Source organism: Meles meles, chromosome 4, assembly GCF_922984935.1.
Source record: "Meles meles chromosome 4, mMelMel3.1 paternal haplotype, whole genome shotgun sequence".
Taxonomy (NCBI): domain Eukaryota; kingdom Metazoa; phylum Chordata; class Mammalia; order Carnivora; family Mustelidae; genus Meles; species Meles meles.
This window is the reverse complement of record NC_060069.1, coordinates 103408975-103433836: the sequence shown is the minus strand read 5'-3', so window position 1 is coordinate 103433836 and position 24862 is coordinate 103408975. Positions and strand designations below refer to the sequence as shown.

The following is a 24862-nucleotide window of genomic DNA, read 5'->3' as shown; positions in this document are numbered from 1 at the left end:
GCCTCTTCTACCCTCCTTCCGGAAGCGTAACACTGACCGCGCCTGCGCAATGGGTACCAGGTCCGCACTTTCCCAGTCGGGACGTTATTGGGCTTTTTGTTCCGGAATAGGAGGCTCGGGGACAGAGGCTTTTTCTCCTCTCTTTCCTTCCTATAGCTTCCCCAACTATGGACCCTAAAAGTTGCTGCTTCTACGGAGCTACACATTTACTGCCTCAGCTCTAGGATGTGCGCTCCTCCACTAAAAACCCTTCGAACGGACAGAGGTAACCTCGCCCAGCTGGCAAACAAGTGCGCGTGCGTATGAGGGGAGGGCGCGCGCCGCTCGAGATTCTTACTGCGCATGTGTTACAAGGAGGCTTCCCCCCCGGCCCCTTCGCCACCCCTCTTTCCCGATTGTAGAGGGAAACCTGCGTTCATCGTGTAGGGGAGGTACCTCTTTGACCTCTACGCTTGCGCGCAGGTGGGCTGTACGTGTTGACGTCTCAAGCCTGCTTGTCCCCAAGGTCCCAGGCCCTGTGCACCATCCCTGCCGTGGGAGGTTTTGAAGAAGTTACTCAGCCTAGAGTTTAGTTTCCTTGACAAATCAAAAGACGACCTTAGAGGCATTGATTTCTAAGTTGTTTTACCTTTTAGCACTGGTTCAAGTACAAATTCACAGCACTGTTTCGAATATTTCCATTTGGCTCATTATTGTAACGAAATATTTCCCAGCAAGCCCTTTTCCCCCTTTCTAGAGAAGAGCTGCTTACTGAGGAGAACAATAGAAATCTGAAATTCTCTTCTTCTAGAGCAAAGTTGCTAATAGGAATGGAAGTTAAATTGCTTTTTGCAAAATTCTGCAGTCCCAAGATGTCAGTTGCTTTTGGCAGCATTTTTAATAATTTATAATCCGGCACTACCTTTTCTTTTTTTTTTTTTTTTTAAGATTTTATTTATTTATTTAACAGAGAGAGGGAGAGAAAGAGAGAGAGGGAACACAAGCAAGAGGAGCGGGAGAGGGAGAAGCAGGCTTCCCGCCGAGTGGGGAGCCTGATGCAGAACTAGATCCTGGGACCCTGGGATCATGACCTGAGCCGAAGGCAGATGCTTAAGGACTGCACCCAGGCGCCCCTGCCTCTTCTGTCTTCCAGAATTTCCCCTCCTATCAAATTCTGACTCTTTCATTTTTTCCCCGTTGTTTCTCTTCTCAGTTTTCTTGTTTTTTTTTTTTTTTTTAATTTTTATTTCTTTGACAGAGAGAAATCACAACTAGGCAGAGAGGCAGGCAGAGAGAGAGGAGGAAGCAGGCTCCCCGCCAAGCAGAGAGCCCGATGCGGGGCTCGATCCCAGGACCCTGGGACCATGACCTGAGCTGAAGGCAGAGGCTTTAACCCACTGAGCCACCCAGGCGCCCCAGTTTTCTTGGTTTTGATACAACTGTAGCCAGACATCTTAGTTCTTCACTAGTTCTTCACTAATCAGTGGTATTTGTGCTATGCTTTATCTGCCAGCAGCGTTGCCCACGAATATGTTCTTTTCTTTAAGGCAATTAGAAAACAGTGGAATGGAAAGCAAGTGGTGTGGTCATCCCATGTTCTGCTCCTTGTCAACCATGTATACATTCCTACTAGGCACCATATTCATTGCTTTAAGCTCAAGTCGAATCCTGCTGGTAAAATATTCAGCCAATGAAGGTAAGTTAAGACTCGGAATATATGGAACACTTTTAGCTAATTACATATTACATCTCCTGTCTTTGGTCTCCTTGTGTGTAAAATAGAGATCATATACTTTCAAGTACTCTGCTTCCTGTAAACGATAAAGTATGTTTAAATTTGGTACTGTAACTGTAAATTTGGTACTGTGTAAATTTGGTACTTCAGCCAATGAAGGTAAGTTAAGACTCGGAATATATGGAACACTTTTAGCTAATTACATATTACATCTCCTGTCTTTGGTCTCCTTGTGTGTAAAATAGAGATCATATACTTTCAAGTACTCTGCTTCCTGTAAACGATAAAGTATGTTTAAATTTGGTACTGTAACATCCCTTAGCAAGAAAAATGTTTGATGCTGAGTGAAATTTGGATTAATCACGTACAGCGTTGAACCCTTTAGAGAACAGATCATAACATCTGACTGTTGCTTTAATCAACAGATATCTGAGTCTGTAGCGGTACGTGTAATTATAACTTAGTTCGAAATAGGAGCATATATTTGGTCACTTCACATTTGTGAGGTACTGTCTTAATTACTATACCAGTGTGGTAGTAGAGATTATTAGCTTTGAAATTTTTAGCTCAAGAAGTCTTAATGGGTTTTTTTGTTTTGTTTTGTTTAGTTTTTTGTGTTTTTTGTTTTTTTGAAAGAGAGCTTGTATGTGCACACTGTGGGGGAGGAGGCAGAGGGAGGGGGAAAGAGACTCTTAAGTGGTCTCCATGTGTGGTGCAGAGCCCAATGCAGGGCTTGATCTCAAGACCCTGAGATCATGAGCTGAGCTAAAATGAAGACACTTAACCAACTGAACCACCCAGGTGCCCCTTCTATTTGTTTGTTTGTTTTAATGTAGTAATTTGTATTTATATATACAGTTTAATTCTACAAAGCTATATTGACAACCTTTCACTAGTTATTGAGGACGCATAAAGTCATGACATCACGACCCTTAATGGTTTGCTTGTAGAGTCCAATGTGTTTATAAGTCTTTGCTTTGGTTAACATTTATCTCTTGGGCACTTAGGCCAAGTATTAAGTAGCAGTGTTCAAAGTGTGTAAAACATAGACATTCTCAAAAACTGGGTTTATTAGGAGAGCTGTCCGTGTGCATGATCATGAAAGTACGGTAGGATACGTGCAGTTCTATACCAAAGGTGCAGGGATAGTTTAGATTAGGAAGTGATAGATTCTCTCTGGGAGAGGATCATACGGAGTGCAGAGGGATCAGGGAACACTCCCTGATAAGGTGAACTTAATCCATAAGAGGACTGGTGGACATGGGTGTTTAAAACAGAAGCAACAATCCATAAAAATAAATAGACACATTAAAAAAAAAGAGCAGGATGAATTGTGAGAACACGTACTCCAGAATTACTGAGCAAAAAAATTAAGGACTTGGAGGAGGGGGCAAGGGGTGCTTAACCAGAGGGGAATGTTATGATCAGATACTTAAGGACTTCATATGCCATGCTAAGGAGCGGGGAATTTGACTTTATTCTCTAGGTCCTAGAGTCTGGAGGATAGGGAATGCCTGAGGGATTATAAGCAAAAGGAAAGAGACTGTTATGGTAGAGACTGGAAGCAAAGTAGCCAGTTGGGGTTATTGCACATTCAAGCCACAGATGAAGTCTAACCAAGACTTTGGAGGTAATAATAAAGAGAGGATAGATTAAAAAAATACTCTAAACATAGAAAAGACAGGGCTCAGAGAATGTACTGAATGTGGAGACTAAAGAACATGAAATACTGTATAGCTCAGAGGTTTCTGGTTTGGGGTGCTAAATAGGTTGATGGTGTTCTCAGCTCAGATGGAAGCTATTACTAGGAAGAAGCATGCTGGACAGAATTCAGAAAGATTATGGAGTTTCAGTTTCAGTTCCATGAGGCCAGGAGCTATGTCCTTGTTCACTGCAGAATATTGCAATATTCAGAAAGTTTATGGAGTTTCAGTTTCAGTTCCATGAGGCCAGGAGCTATGTCCTTGTTCACTGCAGAATATTGCAATATTCTGCAGTGAACAAGGACATAGCACATCACATATGTGAAGGAAATACCAATTAAATTTATAAATAGGAGGTAGTTATTTATGTGGATATGTTTAATGAGCATTAAATGTTCCAGAATACAGATTTGGAGACATTAATATTAAATTGACATTCAAAACCATAGGAGCAGAGGGCTCATTCAGGGTGAGCGTGCAGAAGGAGAAAATAAGAGCTAAGGCTAGAACTACAAGGAATGCCAACATTTAAGAGCCATGCTGATGCTCAGTTGTTAAGAAAGAATCATTAGAGAAATAAGGAAATTAAATGCACATGACTTACAGAAGGGAAGGGAATGATTTGGAGATGAAGGAAATAGTATCATTATAATAAGATAGGGATTAAAGCATGCCCTTTGGAATTAGTAGTTAGATGTTTGATAATCTGAGAGACTAGGTATCTTGAATAATGTGATAGGATCAGAAACCAGATTGCTTGGGAATAAGACCTGAATGGAAAGTGGGTAAAATGGGGATAATGAATATTGATGCTATTTTAGGGAAAGAAGGAGAAAGTATGGTGCAGGGGTAGGATCTTACATTTTGGTTTTTTTTGGATGGGACAGTTTGAGCATACTTACAAGCCAAGGGGGAGGAGGCCAGTTAATAGAAGACATAGGAAAATACTTATTGGAGCAAAGTTCCTGAATAGAAAGGAAAGTTTTAAAGGGGAGAACAGGTCATACTGGGATCGTGGCCCCTTTCTTTGGACCAAAGGGAGCCCAGTAAGGATGGATGTAGTGTAAATAAGGTATATGAGTGAGGGCAGAAGGCAAGTGCAACGAGGCCAAATGTGATGCTGAGTCACAGCATCATTTACCATGACAGAAATATAATTTAAAAATAAATAAAAGCCAAAGTGAGTTCTAGAGCAGTGGCAAGAATCTGAGAGTTGTAATCTAAAGGCCTCTCCCCAGTTCTTGTGTGTGCATGTTTGCTTGTGTGTATCATAGTGATCAGTGCCAAGTATCGTTAGCAGATAGTAGAGTGTGATTTCAGCCTTTAAGCTCAGAAAAGGGAGAAGTTTAATTAGGCTTTGAAGGATTGAGAAAGTTTAACAGGCAAGTACTAAATTCAGGTGAACATTTAAGTGCAGAATACCTGCCAGTTATATGAAAATGACTAACGTGGGCCCTTTCTCATAAGAAGTTTACATTCTAAGGTAAGACATACACAGAAGAAGTAACTATAATACCATGAAACAAGTATGAAGGTTTATAGGTAGTGCAGCAGGATCCGAGGTGAACAAAGAATTGACTATGGTTAGGTTGAGAAGGTCAAGGGAAACCACAGAAAAAAGCAAAAAGGTGTTTTGGATAGAAAGAATGTTGAGCTGGCATTTTTCTTCTGTACTTGGCCAGTTTTGGTTTTTCATATAATGACCAAGGGAAACAAGCAAATGTTTCAAAAGGGGGGAAAATTCAGTCCTTAAAATAGGACCTAATAAGGTTTATGTTTGTCCTTGGCAAAATTGTACAGCAAGTTGTTTGTCAGCATTTGGAATAGACAGAGGTAACAGCTAAGACCAAGGCATACTGACCTAACCTCATTTCCTAATTAAATTGACTTTGAAGTTAAGATACATCTTCCCAACTCAACAGTGGGTTTGGATTATATCAGATATTTCCTTCCAACCCTAGAGGTAGCCAGAGCCCTGGGCAGTTGCCTCTTGGCTCTAATAGCTTCCTTCTTTTACCCCAATGTGCTGTTTATCCCAGAGTGCCAAACAAATACTGTTTTCTATACCTGCCATGATGTGAAACGGAGGGGAATGCTGTAAGGGAATATCAGAGACAGTGTACCTTGATTCTAGCAAGGCAGACAAGTTACACAAGAGGAACCATCAGCTGGGTCCTAATTCAGCCAGATCAGTCTATAGCTTTTGATGAGTCAAGTCCTGAGTGCTAATTAGCGGTCAGTTTAGAAGCCCATCTTTAATGCCGTATCCCTAAGCCACCTTTGCTGATAGCCTTAACCTCCTCCACATGTTTATCAGCAACTTGGATGAAAACATCAGAAGGCTGTTTATCAGACTCAAGAATAATAAAACACTGAGTGCAGTAGGGATAGCTAATACATTAGGTGAATGGATTGAAAAATCCAAGAGAGAACAAAGCCAACTGGATGAAGTTTAATATAACCAGTATTAAAACCCAACTTTTAAGGTTAAAAATAGCTCTAAATTATTAACTGTATATAACCATTATGTAGAACAAAATTTGTAGTTAAAAAAATGTCTGTTACATTTCAGAAAACAAGTATGATTATCTTCCAACTACTGTGAACGTGTGCTCAGAGTTGGTAAAGCTAATTTTCTGCGTACTTGTGTCATTCTGGGTCGTAAAGAAAGGTGAGTCTTGAAGTGGTACTCTATACTTGTTAAAAAATCACAGAATCAAAACACTTCAGAACCAGAAGGAACATTTGATGTCATTTAGTCTAGCCCACTAATTTTATATATGAGGACATTAATATACAAACTTAAGTATGATTACCCATGTTTCGCAAGTGAAGAAACAGGCCCAAGAAGAAAACATTATGCGTGGTGGGTAGGAGGGGGCAGAGCCAGGACTCCAGCCAATGTTTGCCTCGTGTCTTGGCCATCACTCTGCCATGTTACTTGTTCCTTTGTTGGGTCACACAGTGAGTTAGTTTTTATTCACATTCAGGGTTTTCTAAATCACTGCTGTCTGATTTGATACATCGTGTATTGCCAAAACAGTCCCCATTTTCTACAGGGGAGGTAGTACAGTGGATTGAGTCAGAGAGACTGTATTCTGAGTCAGATTATTTTAAATTCTCTGACTTCCAGTTTCATCAATTATCGAGCAGAGATACTCATCCCTTCCTCACATCTGAAGCAACTGGCCTTCTGTGGCTCTTTGTATGTATTTGGTATTAATTCTCCACCTTTGTTCCCCAGTTCTTGAGCCTTATGATTCTGTTCTTTGATCTGCCATGACATGTGAGGTAAACGTAGAATTTAAAGTATTAAAGGTCTTTTCCAGGAAGATTTCTTTTTATTCTTAAAAGTTTCAATTTGTGCAAAGTTTCTAGTTGTTGGAATACATTTCTTAATCTCGTGAAATTTATGTGTTATTTACAGGGCTTACACTTAAATTGTTTTCTGTTTTTGCATGTTATTTTACATTCTCTTGTTGTGGTACCTTCCTAAGTTTTTGGAGATCTGGCGATGGGATCATTACTCATATGAGGATTAGTAAAATGTAATTTTCTCTACTCCCCAATTATAAATTTTCACCTAGTATCTTTTTTTTCTGATCGCCCCTGGGGGAAAAATAATCCCAGCATAAATGCTAGATTTTTTTTTTCTCTGTATTCTCACATCTTGCTCTCTCTCAACTTTAGGCTCTCATAATAGTAAGAGAAGCCTTAAGTATCCTGAGATGTTTCAAGTTAACAGGAATTAGGTATTCCTAAGGGTGTTGCTGATTGTCAGTGATGAGGCATAGTGGTTGGTGGGTTGAAGAAAGAGAGACAATGCTGAAATCCTATATTGCCTTTGATTTCTTAAGGCTAATAGTCACTGATGAAAGCAAGTTCATAAAGCCTCTTTCAAAGAATTGTATCAGTAATCAAATACAACTTACTTTGTCTAAAAATATAGGCATTCTCATCAAGATCCTTTGTTTATTACTATCTTTCTTTCTTTTGAAGACCATCAAAGTAGAAACTTGAGATGTGCTCCCTGGAAGGAATTCTCTAATTTCATGAAGTGGTCCATTCCTGCCTTTCTTTATTTCCTGGATAATTTGATCGTCTTCTATGTCATTTCCTACCTTCAGCCTGTAAGTAAATATGATAGAAAATAGCATTGGAAAAATAACAGAGAAATGAATCCCAGAACTAATATTTTTTATCATTTTCATTGTCAGTGTTAGTTTCTCTTTGCCCCCAGTGGTTTTCCTGAGATTGGACGCGAATCATCTGAATATGGAATTACCAATCTGCCTGCCACATTCTCTCACTCTTAAAGATTGCTGTAGAAAGCTGTGCTGACTAGCAGGAGTTGCTCCCTTGCCAATGAATGTGGAGCCATCTCTGTGTGTGTAACCTTAGTCTGCCTGTTTGCTGAGCCATCCTGTGGTCACCAACCTCTGTTAACTTCAGCATTCACTATCTCCAAACAGATTTCCATGACTGACCCAGAAAATCGTATACTCGGAGCCCTATTCTTTCCTATACCTGCTTTAATGTACTATATGCATTGTTTGTATGATCTTTTTTTTTTTTCCTTTTTTATTAGTCCTATCATTTAACCAACACATTCTATAAGGGTAGAAAATACATTCTCCCAGCTATAAATGCTATCTACAACGAATCATACTAGGGATGTTTTTCATCTCTCTTGGCATCCTCCTTGCCAACTGAGAAATCCATTTGTAATTGGGATTAAAATTTGGTCTTCTGCTTCTACTTTTACAAACTAAGTTTGGGGCATGTGTATATTTTCCCATAATATTTTCTAAAATGAAGATTTCTATTGCCATTGTTGCCAAAATGTGTTTTAAGTTTCTTTAAATAAAATATTCAGGCATTTTGGTGATAAATGGGATTTTTATTGGCACTAGTTCTCTATGTAAAGCCTCTTAAATATAGCCAAATCAGTTTGAGAGTGGGACAAGGAGAGGTCAGTAGAGCACTAAGTAGAAGACAGGAATTTGATTCTTTTGCACAATTTAGAAGCTGTTTAATTAGGCAACCCCCAACTACTGTGTCAATTGCCCGTCTGTGAAATAGAGTAACGTTACCATACCAGCTCTAAGGTTGGCAGGAACCTGGGCCAGGTGATCCCCTGAAATTCCTTTCAGCTGCGTCATCCGTGTCATTAGCAAGTGTTTTGAATGCTAGAATGTGTTCTGTCTTACATTCTTCCAGTTTGTTTTTCAGATCCAAGAATTCTCGTACCCAGCAACATAATTATTTGCATCAATGAGTACATAGAATTGTATTTTATTGAGCTTAGCTTTTAACTTATATCCCTTTTCTCTGTCCTCAATATGAAAGCAAGATTGCAGCTTCCTTGTTCTTGTAGTTTATTGCTTTGCTCTTCCTTCCTGATTGTGCACAGCCACAGATATTACAAAATCAGTCACATGGCATATTCTGTATATTGCTGTGCCCCAAGTCTAGTTGGAAAGAATTAAATAGAGATGCATGGAAGTTTTGGGGCAAAGAGCTCTGATGTTTTGTTTATTCTGTGCTCTTGCATGGAAAGCAGTTTCAGAATTCATCAGGGCAGCCAGGTTCTTGGTTAGGGATCTGCACTGTCACTGTAATTAATCAGAGCCGCTGCCTCTTCCCTCTTACCAGCCACTTACTTTCCTCAGCAGCTCTTACTCTTCTTCTACCAGGGGTTCATAAACATTTGTCTCCAGAGGACACTGAGAAATCCTTAAAACAGTGCTTCCCATAAAAAATTCAGTAGAAAAACAACAATATTGTATTTTTGCATTTGTTTTATTAGATTTTTTTAATTTTTTATTTTTTTATTGGATTTATTCTTATTTCTTTAATTCACCTACATGTTAGGTGTGTTTGCTGGTTATATAAGACTACTGAAAAATACTCCTTGGAGTTCAGTCATCCTAAACTTGTTCCTTTGCAAGGAACAAAGCAGAGTGAAGTAAACAAATAAGATTTGTTTTTAAAAGTTGTTAATATTGTCAGATCCAGTCACGGGGAGCAATGATGAAATTTCACACTTTATGAGCCAAAATATATACATGTTCAGATTAATATTCTTGTCTGTGAAATATGACTGAATTCATGAGAAGAGACTTTTATGAAATCTGGCTAACACATTTCTAAGTGTTGAGAACAATGTGAATAAAGGAAAGGACTGTCAAATATGAGTTTGGTATTGAATCACTGGTCCTGAGTCACTGCAGTTCAGCCAGGAGAACTGATTGAATTCTTAGAATAGTAAAGATGCTTAAAAACCTATACTTCAATTTCCTTACTGTATAAAGGGACCTAACAGTACATGCCTTCCCTCCACCCCTGGAAATAGTGTGAAAGTCTCTAAAGCATTTGAAGAGCTTGAAAAAGTGGGCTTCATAGGCAAGGTAGCTGTTATTTCTAGACCTGAACATTTAGAGTTTCTAAGCATTTCCAGATCTGCATATACGGATTGTTTACAGAGGCATTTGCTGAATTAAGCATGTTTTCAAAGCCTATACAATAATTTGGTCATATCTGCATATATTTGACAACCAATAAAAATGGAATTTAATCCTATAGTGAAATAGCTGCCCTAATAACCCCTCAGGGTTTTGACCAAAAAGCTTTTTTTGTCAGGTGAACCAGCGAGCTGGGAGATTTCTGAGGTCACTACTTTGTTTGGATTGTAACTCTATCTTCTCCTTCTTTCTAGGCCATGGCTGTTATCTTCTCAAATTTTAGCATTATAACAACAGCTCTTCTATTCAGGATAGTGCTGAAGTAAGTAACCTGCGCTGAAAGCATATATCATACTTTAAAATGGCACAGCGTTATTTCAGATGATATACCCAGAGCCTGAGCCCTCTGAATCCCAGGGCCGGGATTTTATTCCTAACTGGCTTTGTGTTTTGGACAAATTGTTTAACCCATCCAAAAAGCAGCTCCAGTGCTGCTGGCCCATCTAAATCTTTGCAACTGGATATATGAAAAGTTTTTTCTTAGCATCTCAAAAAAAAAAAAAAAAAAGATAATTGACCAGCTTATTTTAATTTTTAGAGCCAAATTAAAGAATTCATGAGCTTCCCGCCCCCCCCCCCCCGAATCTCTGTACTTTACTAGGGAACCAAGAAGTTCCTAAATATTGTTAATGCATTTGTTATTTGTAATTTCGAGAAGGTGAAGAGCGGCAAATTCCTTATTAAACTGCTTGAAATGAGTACATGATTTAAGCTATGATTGGCAGAGGATTTGCATGAGGAATCTAGTCAAAATCCAATTAATAAGAATGATAGATTTTTAAACCTCGAAAAATGCTGTCACCAGTGTTTCCTTTCTCCAAGAAGATCTTTGAATAAAATAAACATTTGTAAGTAAACAGGCTCTGCTGCCGAGCAAAGGCCAGACTGTTCTAAGATATAATGGGATCTGGGCATTAACTCCAGTTTGTTACTTGATGATGATAAAAATAAAATTAACTTCTTGTTATATTTGTTGTGATTTTCTTTTTTGTTTTGCATTCACTTCCCCTTTTAATTTCTTATTTCTCAATGTGCCATGTCATAGTATGTGCTTTTATAATTTACGTGTACAACAGGGTAAGTAGCTTAGTACATAGGCACTCAGTAAATATTTGTTGAATCCATGGTGGGTTCAGTACATTAATTATATGGAGTTCTTGAAAGACTGTTACCCTGAGGAAAGCATTCAATTTAACAGTTCATGTGAGAGATGAGGAAAAAGAACATGAACATTACATTTCGTCCAGGTTAAAAGTTAGAGTGCACTGAAATTTGCTTTTGCATCAGGTTCTTCATTTTGTTTATGAATTGTGACAATAATTTAACTAGCAAGTTAAAGAATGCTAATTCCAAAAATGTTCTGAAGTCTTTAAAATCAATATAAAAGTTACTTTGTAGGATAAAAAGTTGACTTCTGAGAAATTATATATAAATAATAATATCTTTATATTGATTTCTGGGGTAAAATTGGAGGAGCATGTTCACAGAGGAATAAAATTGTCCCTGCCACATAATAAAAGGTTCATTATTTGATACGGGAGTCTCACAAAGGGGTCTCAAAAACACGTTTTTTTTCAAGTAAAAATTTTTTTCCTGTGAAATGACATTTATGGATACACATGGTATTATACTTACATAATACAATACATAGGTATTGTGTCAAAGTTACATCAAGTTAAAATTGAATTTGCCAACACAAAAATGTATAAAATATATATTGCCAGGCTTGGAATTGGCCCATAGCTCTAGTTGTGCCCTTAATTGTGTATAGGATTTTTGTTGTTGTTCATCTGTTTTAATTTACTCCAAAGCGTGAGCTGTGGCGCAGAGGTCAAGCTGAGGGACCACTCAGAAAGGCCATATCCAGGGCTGGCCTGACGGGTTTGTAGGCGACAGGGCGGGTAGGCTTTTAGCTGGGCAGTGAGAAGATAACCCAGTAAGGACTCCTTAGGGCCAGGGGCTGGTCCAAGGGCCAAGCTGAGGGCCTTTCCCCTATCTAGGCTTACCCCCACAACAGCCCCAGGAGGCGGGAGTTACTGTCCCTCTTCATCAGTAGAGTCATCCCAAACTGAGTCTGAGACCACAGCACAGAGCTACCAGGCATTTAGGTGGATTTGTCCAGAGGGGAGGGAGCATGTGGGGCAGCAGGGTTAGAGGCAGAGAGACCAACCAAAGGTGAACTGCCCCTGTCAGGGGTGGAAAGAGCTAGCATGTGGGCAAAGATGGCCCTCTTAAAGTTTTAAGCACTTAACTATTTGTATTAAGAAAGTTAGCTCTTAGTGTAACCAAATCTAAATCTAATTACACTGTAAACATAAAATGTTTGCTTTTAATACTATTAATTATAACATTATGTTGTTGCTAGTTTTAATAATAACTAATGTTACGAACTAAAGTTCCAAAAAACTTTTCACTAATTTTACCTCTTAATATTCAGAGCAGTAATATTCTTGGACATGTATTTGCTTTGTTGTTAGTATCCCTCTGTTTTGAATCCTTCAAGCTTAATTAAGCAGATGATGAAATCACTGTGTTTGTATTACTTTTGCAGGCACTAACTTAGCTCCTAGAGGGGGTTTTAATTTGACTGATTCACAAATCAGCACTGAAGCTACTCTTAATATTGCTAAAAGAATATATCTACTACTGTCTTTATGAGAATGTCTTCCAAGTACTGTATTATTTATTACATTTTTCTTTTTTTAACTTGTGTATTATTTATTACATTTTAAGTCAATTTTTTCTATTTTGATCTTTTTGTCATTGGTGGCATATGTTGTTTGGTTTTCGGTATTCAGTTTACTCTTTGTGAACCACTTAATGTTCTTTTGCCGTTCGTTAGCAATAAAATTTTGACCCAGGAGTAGCAGCTTGAGTCTTACTACATATTCTTAATGTGTTTGCCATAAGTAACTCATTTTACATTTAGAATTTTTAAAATTTAAATTCAGTTAATTAACATATAGTGCATTATTAGTTTCAGAGGTGGAGTTCAAGTTGTATATAACACCCAGTGCTCATTATATCATGTACTCTCCTTAATGTCCATTACCCTGTTAGGCCATCCCCCCCCAGCCCCCTACATTTAGAATATTAAAACTGTTGTCTTATACTTGACTCTAGCAGAGCCATCAAATACCTTTCTCATACAGATAAACAGTATAAAGCTACACAGGTAGGAAAAAAAGAAGTCTGGTGACTAATGCAAGAATTAGTTGGAAGTATTTGAAAGTGGTAAAAAGAAAAATAGCACCAATCAAATGCCTTACTGGATGTTCTAGAGAAACCACATGTGAATGTGTAGATTGGTTTTTCGAAGTGTAGCCACTGGTCCGCAGTGGAAACTGGTGGCAGACATTATGCCCCAGAGCCTTACTGGTTTGCTCTTAAGGTTTGGCAAATTTGTATTATCTTGTTTAATTAGATTTTAGGAAATATTAGTCTCAACCTGAACATAGAGATCTGGGGGCAAAAGATAACCAAACAAGCACTTTTATCTGAAAAATGTGTATAAATTTCTCTGATATCTTCAAAAGGAAGCTGTTGAGAAAAAAACAATCAGTGAGAAACATTTTGACACATGAGGGTGTCTTAGAAGAAAAAAAGTGCCCCTCACTGGTATGAGCATTTCTTCAAAATCATTCACTTGATAATTCTTATAATTTTCTGTTATAAATATGCCACTGGTCACTTTCTGTGTAACTAAGAAATGTTTTATGTCCAATTTTTTTTTAAAGTCCTGTGAGTCTTTCCACTTAATTTTATTTTCATGTTCTGCTCTGTTTTACTACCACAAAATATGGTAGAAATGCTCTTATCTGACCCAATTTGGACTTCATTGTTATTAGGAAAACTCGAAGTGGTGAATCATTTAAAAGAAAAAAAAAACCCATACTTTATAAACAGCTTAAGATTTGTAAATGTCCATTCACCAGTGTTTTGAAGAGCTCAGACCTTTCCTTTGAAATGTGTGGGATTTGCTGATAGGTTTTTTTTGGGCTTTGTTCTTGAAGCTACATTCATTATGCATCATGCTTGCCTTTCTGATTTTAGTTTCTTAAAGTAGAGTTCTTAAAAATACTTTTAAAGTAGATTATTATAGATTTTTGTTATTTCTTTCCTAATCTTATAATTAGCTCCTCTGTACCCAGTTTGAGTAATTTGCCTTTAATTAATCTTCCAGAGCTTTCAACTTTTCATAAAAACAGCAACCCTTTTCTTTTGCTCATAATTTGTCATTTATGTAATCATTAAATATCTAATTACAATAATGAAGTCACCTGGCAAAAACACAGTTAGGAACAGAGACTCTTTGTGAGCAAGAGTTCATTTGGAAGCAGAAGCCCTCAGGTAGAGTGTCCTTCTAGTGGTAAGTGTTCAGCTCTGATCAGCAATCCGAATGATTCGTTTACCAGGGCAGTGGAGAGATCAGTTAGGTGAGTTTCTACTGTTGTATTCATGAAACTGTGAGAAGCAAACTCATGCACAGTCATTTATAAGAGCACCTATCCTCAGCTGACTTTATGGGATAATTTGTTTAGCTTTATTTTCTTTGCTGAAAATCTACCATTTTCAGCCTGGCCCCTTAATAACGTTTACCTTCTAGAACGTTATCTTGAATGAGCAATATTTGTAGTGGTACCGATTAACTTGTTTAAGGGTTTGTTTAATTAGGTTCTTTTTTTCTCAATGTCAGTGGAAAATCTATAGCTGTTGGAATTGAAAACTTCTAAATGAATTATAGATTATATTATATAGAATTAAAATATATATTTGCCTTGATGTCCAATAATCAGTTATATAATGATTTTTATAAATTGGGCATATACTTTTCATCTGTCTTTTCTGAGTCCAATCAATTTACTTTCTACCACTTGTTTTCTGAACCATCTACACCTTTAGAAATTTATGTGATTAGTACACAGTTTCTGACTTTGTGGTTTAGGGCTATGCTAGAGTCATAACTAAGTGCTGGATCTGGATATTTAAAAGTACATACATGAGAAGACATGATAGTGTGCACATGTGTGCTGCTATCTAGGCTGGTCTGTGCACATACCAGTTTCAATTAATGAGGCTCTATGGAAGCATTGGTGAAATCAGACACCTCTTCCTATATATGCACCTTGGCAATTCATTATATTTGAACATTGTACTTAAGAGGCTCATAGGTCCAAAAGGAAGACATTCAAACCGTGGCTCAGATCCCTTCCTCTCCCTTCTCCTTTCCTTTCCTTCTCCTTTCTTCCCCTCCCCTCACCTTCCTCCCTCTCTTTCTTTCTTTCTTTCAAGATTTTATTTATTTGAGAGAGAGAGAAAGGGAGAGCACAGAGTAAGAGGAAGAAGCAGACTCCTGCTGCACAGAAAGCCAGATGCAGGACCAGATCCCAGGACCCCAGGACCAGATCACAACCTGAGCCTAAGGCAGCCATTTAACTGAGTCACACAGGCTCTCCACCTTCCCTTGCTCTTTCATAAATATTTGACCTTAGGGAAGTCCGTTAACCTCTCAGAGCACTGTTTCCTTCCTTACAAGAGAAACTGACCCATAGCAGGTGTCCAGTAAATGCTCCAAAGTTCTTGTAAATTCCATTTCTTACCTGTTGCTTTACACTTTTTCATTTGCTTGTGTGTGTGTGTGTGTGTGCATGTGTGTTCCCTCTTCATCTAACTAATTGATCTTTAAACTTGAAGATTTTGTTCCCCTTCAGATCTCTGTATCCACCCCAACCTGAATCAGCTGCCCCTCTCCTTAGTCAACATTGTACATTCTTACTGCCTTTGTATAGTCTTCTCCCTCTCCCTGGATATATCAGCAACTGCCATTTCACATGGCAAATGTCAGTTTATTTTTCATCTTTCACCTCGAGTGTCATTTTTTCTTTGAAACAATATATGACTCCACTTACAGACTCAAGGTTTCCTTCCTTATTGTGTCCCAGTTCTGTGTATCACTTGTCACACATTATGTTTTGCATTGTTTAGTTTCAAAGTTCTTCCCTTATTAAAGTGTAAATTCCTTGGAGATGGAGATCAAGTCTTATATCTCCCAGGCTCATAGTAGCTTGGCCCACAGTAGCTGCTTATTTAAATGTCTGTTGAACTGAAAGAATCCACAAAATAGATTGACAATAAAGCATGTCTTCTTTTCTTTTTAATGTTATCTTTTTTTATTAACATGTAATGTTTCAGAGGTACAGGTTTGTGATTTCAGTCTTAATTCACAGTGCTCATCATAACGCATACCCTTCCCAATGTCCATCACCCAGCCATCCCATCCCCTCACCCCCCTCCACTCCAGCAACCCTCAGTTTATTTCCTGAGTTGAGGAGTCTCTTATGGGTTGTCTGCCTCTCTGGTTTCATCTTGTTTCATTTTTCCTTCCCTTCCTCTATGATTCCTCTGTCTTGTTTCTTAAATTCCTCATGTCAGTGAGATCATGTGATATTGTCTTTCTCTGATTGACTTACTTCACTTAGCATAAATACCCTCTAATTCCATCCACATCATTGCAAATGGGACGATTTTGTGATTTTTTATGGCTACATAGTATTCCATTGTGTGCATGCATGTGTGTGTGTGTATACCTACATACACACCACATCTTCTTTATCCTTTCATCTGTTGATGGACATCTGGGCTCTTTCCATAGTTTGGCTATTGTGGACATTGCTGCTATGAACATTGGGGAACACGTGCCCCTTCAGATCACTACATTTGTATCTTTGGGGTAAATACCCTCTAGTGCAATTGCTGGGTAATAGAGTAGCTCTATTTTCATACAAGTTTGTGGTTAGGCAAAATAAGTAAAGAAATAAAGCATTAAAACTTCGTAAACTGAGACTACTAAATTTTTTTTTCCTTACTGTCCCAAATAGTAGTTTACTATAAATTTTTTATGATTAGAACACAGATCTAGGAGCAGCCTCCCTTTTTAAATCTTTTTTGGGTCATGATCACCTTTGAAATTTGACAGCTTTGATGGGTCTCGTGTGATTGGTGTGGGCAGGGCCGAGAATTCACCTATATAGAAGATTTCTACTGCAAGGATTCACAGATTTCTAAAGCTCCAAATTGAGGTGTGTGGGAATCAGGTTGAGACTCTGTGCCATACTTACTTCATAGCAAAGTTAAAAAATCATTGTTACAAAGGTCTGATCAGTTCTGGAGGTAAAAAGATTTAGTTAAATCTAAAGTTAAAAGGAAACTTAATGAGAAATGACTGGCATTAAGGAACAATCTATTACAAAGGTGAATAAAAATAATCACACTTAAGATGCAGAGACACCAACAGGTTTCCTTTGGACTTGAATTGGGAATGCTCACAAAAACTGGGCACAGTTTATTCTACCAAGTACTTAAGTGTCTGAGTTTTCAGTAGAAACAGTCGCTGTGGGAAAGGAGTTGGGGGGGAGCAGTAGTAAAATCTCGTTTTTCCTCTGAACAGGAGGCATCTAAACTGGATACAATGGGCTTCCCTCCTGATTCTGTTCTTGTCTATTGTGGCCCTCACTGCTGGGACTGAAACTTCACAGCGTAACTTGCCGGGACATGGATTTCATCACGATGCCTTCTTCAGCCCATCCAATGCCTGCCTCCTTTTCAGAAGCGAGTGCCCCAGCACAGGCAACTGCACAGCAAAGGCATGGACTTTCCCTGAAGCTAGGTGGAACACCACAGCCATGGTTTTCAGTCACATCCATCTCGGCTTGGGCCATGTGCTTATTATAGTTCAGTGTTTTATTTCTTCAATGGCCAATATCTATAATGAAAAGATACTGAAGGAAGGGAACCAGCTGTCTGAAAGCATCTTCATACAGAACAGCAAACTCTATTTCTTTGGCATTCTTTTTAACGGACTGACGCTGGGCCTTCAGAGCAGTAACCGTGATCAGATTAAGAACTGCGGGGTCTTCTATGGCCACAATGTGTTTTCAGTGGCTCTTATTTTTGTGACTGCCTTCCAGGGTCTCTCAGTGGCTTTTATTCTCAAGTTCCTGGATAACATGTTTCACGTCTTGATGGCCCAGGTCACCACTGTCATCATCACAACAGTGTCTGTCCTGGTCTTTGACTTCAGGCCCTCCCTGCAGTTTTTCTTAGAAGCACCCTCGGTTCTTCTCTCCATATTTATTTATAAAGCCAGCAAGCCTCCAGGTCTAGAGTACACACCTAGGCAAGAAAGAGTCCGGGATCTAAGCGGCAATCTCTGGGAGCGCTCCAGTGGGGTAAGTTTTTCAGGATGCTGCCTTTTGCCTGTTCTTCTCAAATTCAGCACACAGTTATACAAGAAAAGAAATTGGTCACTGCTCATTTTTCAAGGGATGTTTTGGATTTCTGTGACTTTTAAAAATTATTCAACAAACATTCACTGGACTAAGGTGTGCAAGGGCTCGTGAGAATGCTGTAGGGGTCAAGAAAAAGCGTAAATCACAGTCTTGAGGACTTTATGTGTTAGTTGTATCTTAGAATGTTCTAGTGCCACAGAGCTGGGAGATGTGCCACAGATTATCTTCTCCAGGCTTTCTAAGTTGGCAAATTAATAAACAGACTCAGGATAAGTGGATTATAGATAGTACATAAAAAAAAAAAAAACTATACTAAACTCATGAGTCCTGACTCCTAGCCAATAAGAAAAGTTGGTCTTTGACATTAGTTGCATCTTGTTAAATCTAAATGGAAGTCCTGGCTCCTTGATTTTCCCTGCGTTACTCATGAACCTCGATGTGCCAGAAGGGCAGGCCTTATCTTGTTAAGGTGATTTTCAAAAGGAACTTCATAAGTAAGAGAAAAATATCTTCTAGTATTCTGCCAGTTGCTTATAATTCTTCTAGGAAGATCTGTCAGGTACGGTATTAGCAGATTAATAATGGTCCTTTGGAGATTCAAGTCAGGAGTTAAGTATATGTTTAAAGGATGAAATAAACTCCTCTAACTAGCTTTAAATTTACAGTTTTCATGAACACACAAAATATTAAGTACTTCACAAAATGAATATTTTACTCTCTGGGAAAATAATCTCTTGCCTCTTAGTTCGTGGTGGAGCTTTCATCAGTGTAATGTCTCTGAAGTAGTGACATAACAGAATCTTAGGATGAAAAAATTAGAAGTGTGGGTCCCAAATGCCCTGACCTCAGCCAGAGTACAGTTTCAAAAGTCCAGTATTCTTTTCCAATGGTCTGATAACACCGCTTGCCTTACTTTTTAGGTAAAAAATTAACCAATTTTAGGTAAGGGCCTAGTTCATACTTATTTCTCCAGCCACTAGTTATTTCCCTTCAAGACCAGCAGAGGGTGCTCCATACCGCGTTCCGGTTGTTAGTTTGGAAATTCAAGTACTGAGATGCAGATAGACTTTTTGTGATCTCATTATGTGTCTAAAATTAACTTTCCAAGAACATAAGTATTTATCTAATTTCATTTGACTAGATTATAGTCATAGTTTAATGAAAAAAACTCCTTTGTAATCATTACAAATGCTACATTTCTAGTATTTTAAGTAATTACTGATTTTGTACTTCCTTTTAGGATGGAGAAGAACTGGAAAGACTTACCAAACCGAAAAGTGATATTGAGTCAGATGAAGATACTTTCTAATTGGTATCCAAATGACTGGCAGCTCTCAAAAACCTTATTTTCGCATTTTCAGCATGTGTCATATTTATCTTTTCACTTTGATAAACAAGAACATTTCTAAAGCATAATACTCTTTGCATATATCTAACCACTCCCTAAACAGTTCCATCCAAGGCTTAGAGTACCCAAAGGATAAAATGTTCTAAGGAACTGACATGGGAGTAATAGTATGGAGACTACATTAATGGTACTTGGTAAGTCGACAAGACACATTCCTAAGTTATTTTCCTTGTCTTCCAAGGTTCCAAAAAACTTGCAATAATCACGTTGGCTGTACCCTATAAATACACAAATAGTGATCAGTTTGCCATATATTAATAATTATGTAATTCCATTCTGCATGCTAAAGTCTTCCTGTATGTATTATTATAAATATCACCTAGATTGTCCCTTGAATTTTGGAAATACTCACTTTGCAGTTAAAAAGCAATGTGACTCTTTCTAAAAAGTTTGTTGGAAGGGCCTTACCATCTGGACCAACACTGATTTGAGGGCAGTGTAGTTTGTACCAAATGTTTTTCCAAAGAAGCAATTTTTCAGAAACAGAATGTAGAATTTTTATTTTTAGAAATTTATAGGGAATTTGAATCTAGTGATTATCTTTTGATGTTTTTCTACACAAATAAGCTTCAGTTTACATAAAAGTTGGTTCCCAATTACCACAGTTCTCACTTGGATTTTAAATCACTTTAAAGAAGCCATGGTGGATTTTTTTCCTCCTTGGTTTGGCCTCATTACTCTTGGATTATTAGATTTCAGAGAACCAATGAACAATTTCACTGTATTAGTTATTAATTATAACTTAGATAACTTGTTATATTTATTACTATCATACCCTATACCTAGGAATTGAGACATTGGCTTCAGAATCATAACAGACTATCAGTAGGACTGATGCCTGAGAGTTCCTTTTAAAAGGGTCACTTTGCAAGCAAACGACTTTCACTGAAATGTGAATGGTATTACTCTGAAACAAGGAAACATCTTAATAAAGAGCACTACAGTAATAATATTGACAGTACAAGTGCATGATATTTTTTGAGGTATTTTTGCATGCAGCTAATTAAATGTGAGGTAGAGAAGTCAGGTGATAGATAATTTAAAAGTGATAAAACAGAAGTGACTTGCCCAAGGTCATGCAGCTGGATGGTGGATGGCGATAGGACAAGTCTAGCTCATAGGCCCGCATGTTTACAGAGCACTGCACTGTAGATGTGAATTTTAAAGTGTCATTTTCATGCAGTCTGTGCATCTCTTCTTTCTCCTAATTTTCTTGCAATGAACTTGTGATAATACTGTGAATAATCCATCTGTGATATCTGGAATAATATGGCAGGCAAGAATTGGTGGAAATGTATAAATAAAATAATTATTAAACCTGTACCTTGAGTTTTCACTGTCATGTGAGGTGGGACACGGAGTTCTTTTCATTTTCATCTCAAAAAATGGAGTGAGGCAAGAAATCCAAACAACTTGTAAAACTTTTTTTTTTCTATAGCTCTTGACTTCTGAGAATAGCAAAATTGAGAATTTACCTTATAGGTATACCTCTCCATGTTGTGAACAAGGGAGATTATGTTATTATGGCTATTCATTTTAAAGGTAAGGAAATCAGGTATAGAAAGACCTCACTTCGGGGCATCTGGGAGGCTCAGTGGGTTAAGCCTCTGCATTTGACTCAAGTCATGATCTCAGAGTCCTGGTAGACGGAGGGGCAGCAGAAAGAGAGAGGGGGAAGCAGTCTCCCCGCTGCTCTCTGCGCAGCGGGGAGACTGCTTCCCCCTCTCTCTTTCTGCTGCCCCTCCGTCTACTTGTGATATCTCTCTCTCTCTCTCTCTCTCTCTCTCTGTCAAATAAATAAAATCTTAAAAAAAAATAAAGACCTCACTTTTAGAAAATACATAAATATATCTATCTTGTGGAACAGAAAAAATTACAACAATATCATTGGCAAAGGCAATATCATTGGCCTACATTAAATACATTACATTAAATAGGAGCTTGATTTTCTTACAACAACTGTATTTGTAATTACAGCTTTACTTCCATTAACTGACCGAATAATAGGATAAAGAAGGGTGGAACTAAGATGTGACGTTCCAGTGTGGGTGCACTGTAGTACTTTGTGGGCACTAATGGGTTTAAAAGGAAAATCACTGGAAGGTGAGAGATCCAGAAACATAACTTATTGCCCCAAGTGCTCTTGGCGCCAAGTGTATACCTGGGGAGAAGAGTAATTGTCACGTGGAAAAAGTAGTTCCTACTCTAAGGAACCAAATTACAGTGAAAATAATAGGGTGATGGTTATTCTTTCCTTACAAGCAAGATGCTCCTAACAAATGATCCTTTTCAACAGTAGAAAAGGTCCTGAAGAGTGGTGGGGAGTAGTAGTGAGTTCTCTATTGCTGAAATTTTCAGGGAGAGATTGTACCATCAGGATGTTTAGAAGATGTTCTTTCATTGGTATAGAAGCCGACCTAAATGATTTCTGAAGTCCCTCCCTGTTTTTCAATGCTGTTCTAAGAAGTTATGACCTATAACTGATGTGCTGAATCTGCTAGCACATAATTTCTGAATAGCCTTTGGTTGGACCACAAGTGTGGCCTCCAGTGACCTGGTTCCAGCTCTGTCACTGGCCTCGGGAACAAACTTAGGTCCCGCAGTGTGCCTAATCCTGAGGGGTAGCAGGATGTGTATGCTGCCTGTAGAGGGAAAGATGGCCTAGACCCAGGATCCCGAATCCTTGGCCAACGGTGTCCTGCTGCTGTAGGTTTCCATGGTCCACAAGCAGAGGAGACTTCCAGCCAGATTCCTTTGTTTACAGCTCTAAGGCTCGTCTCTCCATCCCCATGTGGAAGTTCTGTTGCATGTTAGTCCCATTGCAGTCTAATCTGGCTGGACTTGACTGTGGAGCTGCAGGGAATCCCTGCACTTTTGCGAACAGCCCAATAGACTTGACATGACACAATCCATGTCCTCCTTGGCTCCTTCCCCTTTCATGTAAGTCCTGATTTTTCCCACCAACTCTTAACCACTCCACTGTGGAGAAGACAGAGAAGGCCAAACTCAAAGGAAAGACAGTGGCTTTCCTTCTCTAACACTTAAAGCTGACTTTCTGAAATGGAATAATATATATTCCTCTTTTAAGAGGAAAAAACAGTGTTTTTCTCACAGATCTCAGTGCTGGCCTTTCTCTCCTTCACTGTTATTTAAACTCATACCAACATAATATGAAGTATAAACTTCCTTGCCTATAGTTTTCATATGAAAACCGAAACACATTTGCAAATTAGAATAGAAATACAGCTATAAAAGCAATAAACTTCTGATTCAAATATGAATATAGTGAGCATGTGTTGTTTTGCTCAAATAAAATCACAATAAATCCCTTAACAGACCTGCAGAACATTTGCCCTCACTTGCTATTTTACGTGCTTTAAGCACCATCCTGTCTCTGCCAAGTTAACTGAAACTTGCTGACATTGCTAGTAATGCATTTAATCCTGCTGGGATTTATCAGCTCATGTCCCTGATGATCCCATACGGATGTGGTGTGGGTCAAGCTGCCAACTCCCATTGGCCTTGGAGCCCGGGAAAGATTTTTAAAACGTCAGCTTTATGTGTTCCCTAAAGTTCTGAAAGAACTCTCCAATAAAATTACCAAGGCTTGGTACTTTTGGGGTCCCCTTTCCCCCCTAGAACATTCTCTACTTATTCCTTGTCCTCCTCTGGGTCCTCTCTGTCACTTCTATTTTGCTAAAAAATCATCCAGATATTCAAATTTATTTGCACAGGAATTTTTGAATCATTCTCAAAGTTTTTTTAATTTCTTCTGTTACTATAGTTCTATTAATGCTGTGTGTGAACAGTTTCTCTATTCTTTTTAAAATAAGTTAATAAGCAGTGTCTGATTTTTATTTTATTGGCCTTTTGTGTTCCATTTTTCTAAGATTTGTCTTATGTTCTTTTTCCATCTTATGTACTTGAAATAGATTTGTTTTCTTTCTCTTTTGTTAATGAACATTTTTGTAACCAGTAGAAAAGTTTCCTGGAGTCAGGCGTCCCCAAAGGCTTTAAAATATGATGGTATCATTATTTTCTAACTAATCTGTTTTGAGTCAAGTGCTGTGATATTGAGGCTTTTATTCATACGTTTGTTAATTTCTGCTTTTCATACACCTGATTATAAAATGAGATCTTATTCTTTCTGTTGTTTGCATATTTTTATTGAATAATTGTCGTTTGGCTGGTCCTTTAAAATGCAATAACTTTTTTGAGAAAATTGATATTGGCTTGATATTTGAACCAGTCTGAAAGTTCCTTGTGATATTTGACACTTATTCTACTTAACTTTATAATCTGTTTCATCACCAGTAATTACTTTTACATTTAAAAAGCAAATTTAGAACCTTATTTATAAATTTATCAATTTGAAAAATTAAAATACAGTCATTGACTCCTTTCACCCAGTTTTTCCTAATAAACTTGAGAATTTTATCCCGGTCTGCTATATGGTATTTTGTCTACTCTAAGACTCCTCTATGTTTTCACATTACCATCTCTGTAACTGGAATCCCTTAAGCAATGGCAGGTTAAAATAGCTAATGTCTTGTGGCCTAATGATGAAGTTGTCTTTGCTTGCATGTGCAGGCATTTGGGGAGACTAGACAAAGTGTCAGTCAACAAGCCACTTTAAAACCATTTGAAGAGAGGGGTGCCTGGGTGGCTCAGTCAGTTTAGTATCAACACTTGATTTTGACTCAGGTCATGATCTCAGTGTTGTGAGAGCAAGCCTGGTGTAGGGCTCTGTGCTGGACTTGGAGCTCATTAAGATTCTCTCTCTCCCTCTGCACTGCACCCTCCCATCCCCAAAAGCCAAACCATTTGAGGAGAGGGTAAGAGTCCTGGTTGTTGTCTGAAAAAATCTTCCAATGAGACCTCCTGGTAAGATCAGGAACATGCCAGGATTACATTTTACAAAATGCGTGTCAATAGCTTGAAAGTTTTTGAAAACCCTGGAGACAGAGAAAGTGAAGAAATTCTACATCATCATCAGTTCTCTCAAGGGCCCAGAGAACTCTGGAAAACCTCAAGCATCTGTAGCTCTCTGTCAGAAAGTGACTTAAAAGATTTTAGGCTCAAAATGGGAAGATGTTTTAGAAATAGTTTAACTAATTTATTTAAGTTACAGTTTCCCTTTTTATGTAACCAGAAAATGGTACATATGTCTTTAAGAGCTCTTTAAAGAAATGTAAAATAAATATTCTAAATCATGAAAAGTAATA

The 24862-nt window shown here is 38.2% G+C and overlaps 1 protein-coding gene across 3 annotated transcripts; it reads left to right on the top strand.

Moving 5' to 3' along the window:
* The first annotated feature begins 54 nt into the window (after positions 1-54).
* On the top strand, positions 55-20958 carry SLC35A5 (solute carrier family 35 member A5). 3 transcript variants are annotated; one of them, XM_046001894.1, is made up of 7 exons: positions 55-265; positions 1527-1675; positions 5990-6088; positions 7417-7547; positions 10136-10203; positions 17389-18169; positions 19470-20958. In XM_046001894.1, the coding sequence occupies exons 2-7, from the start codon at positions 1546-1548 to the stop codon at positions 19536-19538; spliced, it is 1278 nt and encodes a 425-aa protein (XP_045857850.1). In that variant the 5' UTR covers positions 55-265; positions 1527-1545; the 3' UTR covers positions 19539-20958. The 3 variants fall into 3 exon arrangements, with proteins under 3 accessions (XP_045857850.1, XP_045857851.1, XP_045857852.1); XM_046001896.1 differs by lacking the exons at positions 55-265; positions 7417-7547 and having other exon boundaries at positions 1656-1675; XM_046001895.1 differs by lacking the exons at positions 55-265; positions 5990-6088; positions 7417-7547 and having other exon boundaries at positions 1538-1675.
* The last annotated feature ends 3904 nt before the right edge of the window (positions 20959-24862 follow it).

Coding starts and splice junctions, on each gene's coding strand:
- SLC35A5 (XM_046001894.1), top strand. CDS start 1,546: ATGGAAAGCAAGTGGTGTGGTCATCCCATGTTCTGCTCCTTGTCAACC. Junction 1,676..5,989: donor AAAATATTCAGCCAATGAAG/GTAAGTTAAGAC, acceptor GTTACATTTCAG/AAAACAAGTATGATTATCTT. Junction 7,548..10,135: donor TCATTTCCTACCTTCAGCCT/GTAAGTAAATAT, acceptor CCTTCTTTCTAG/GCCATGGCTGTTATCTTCTC.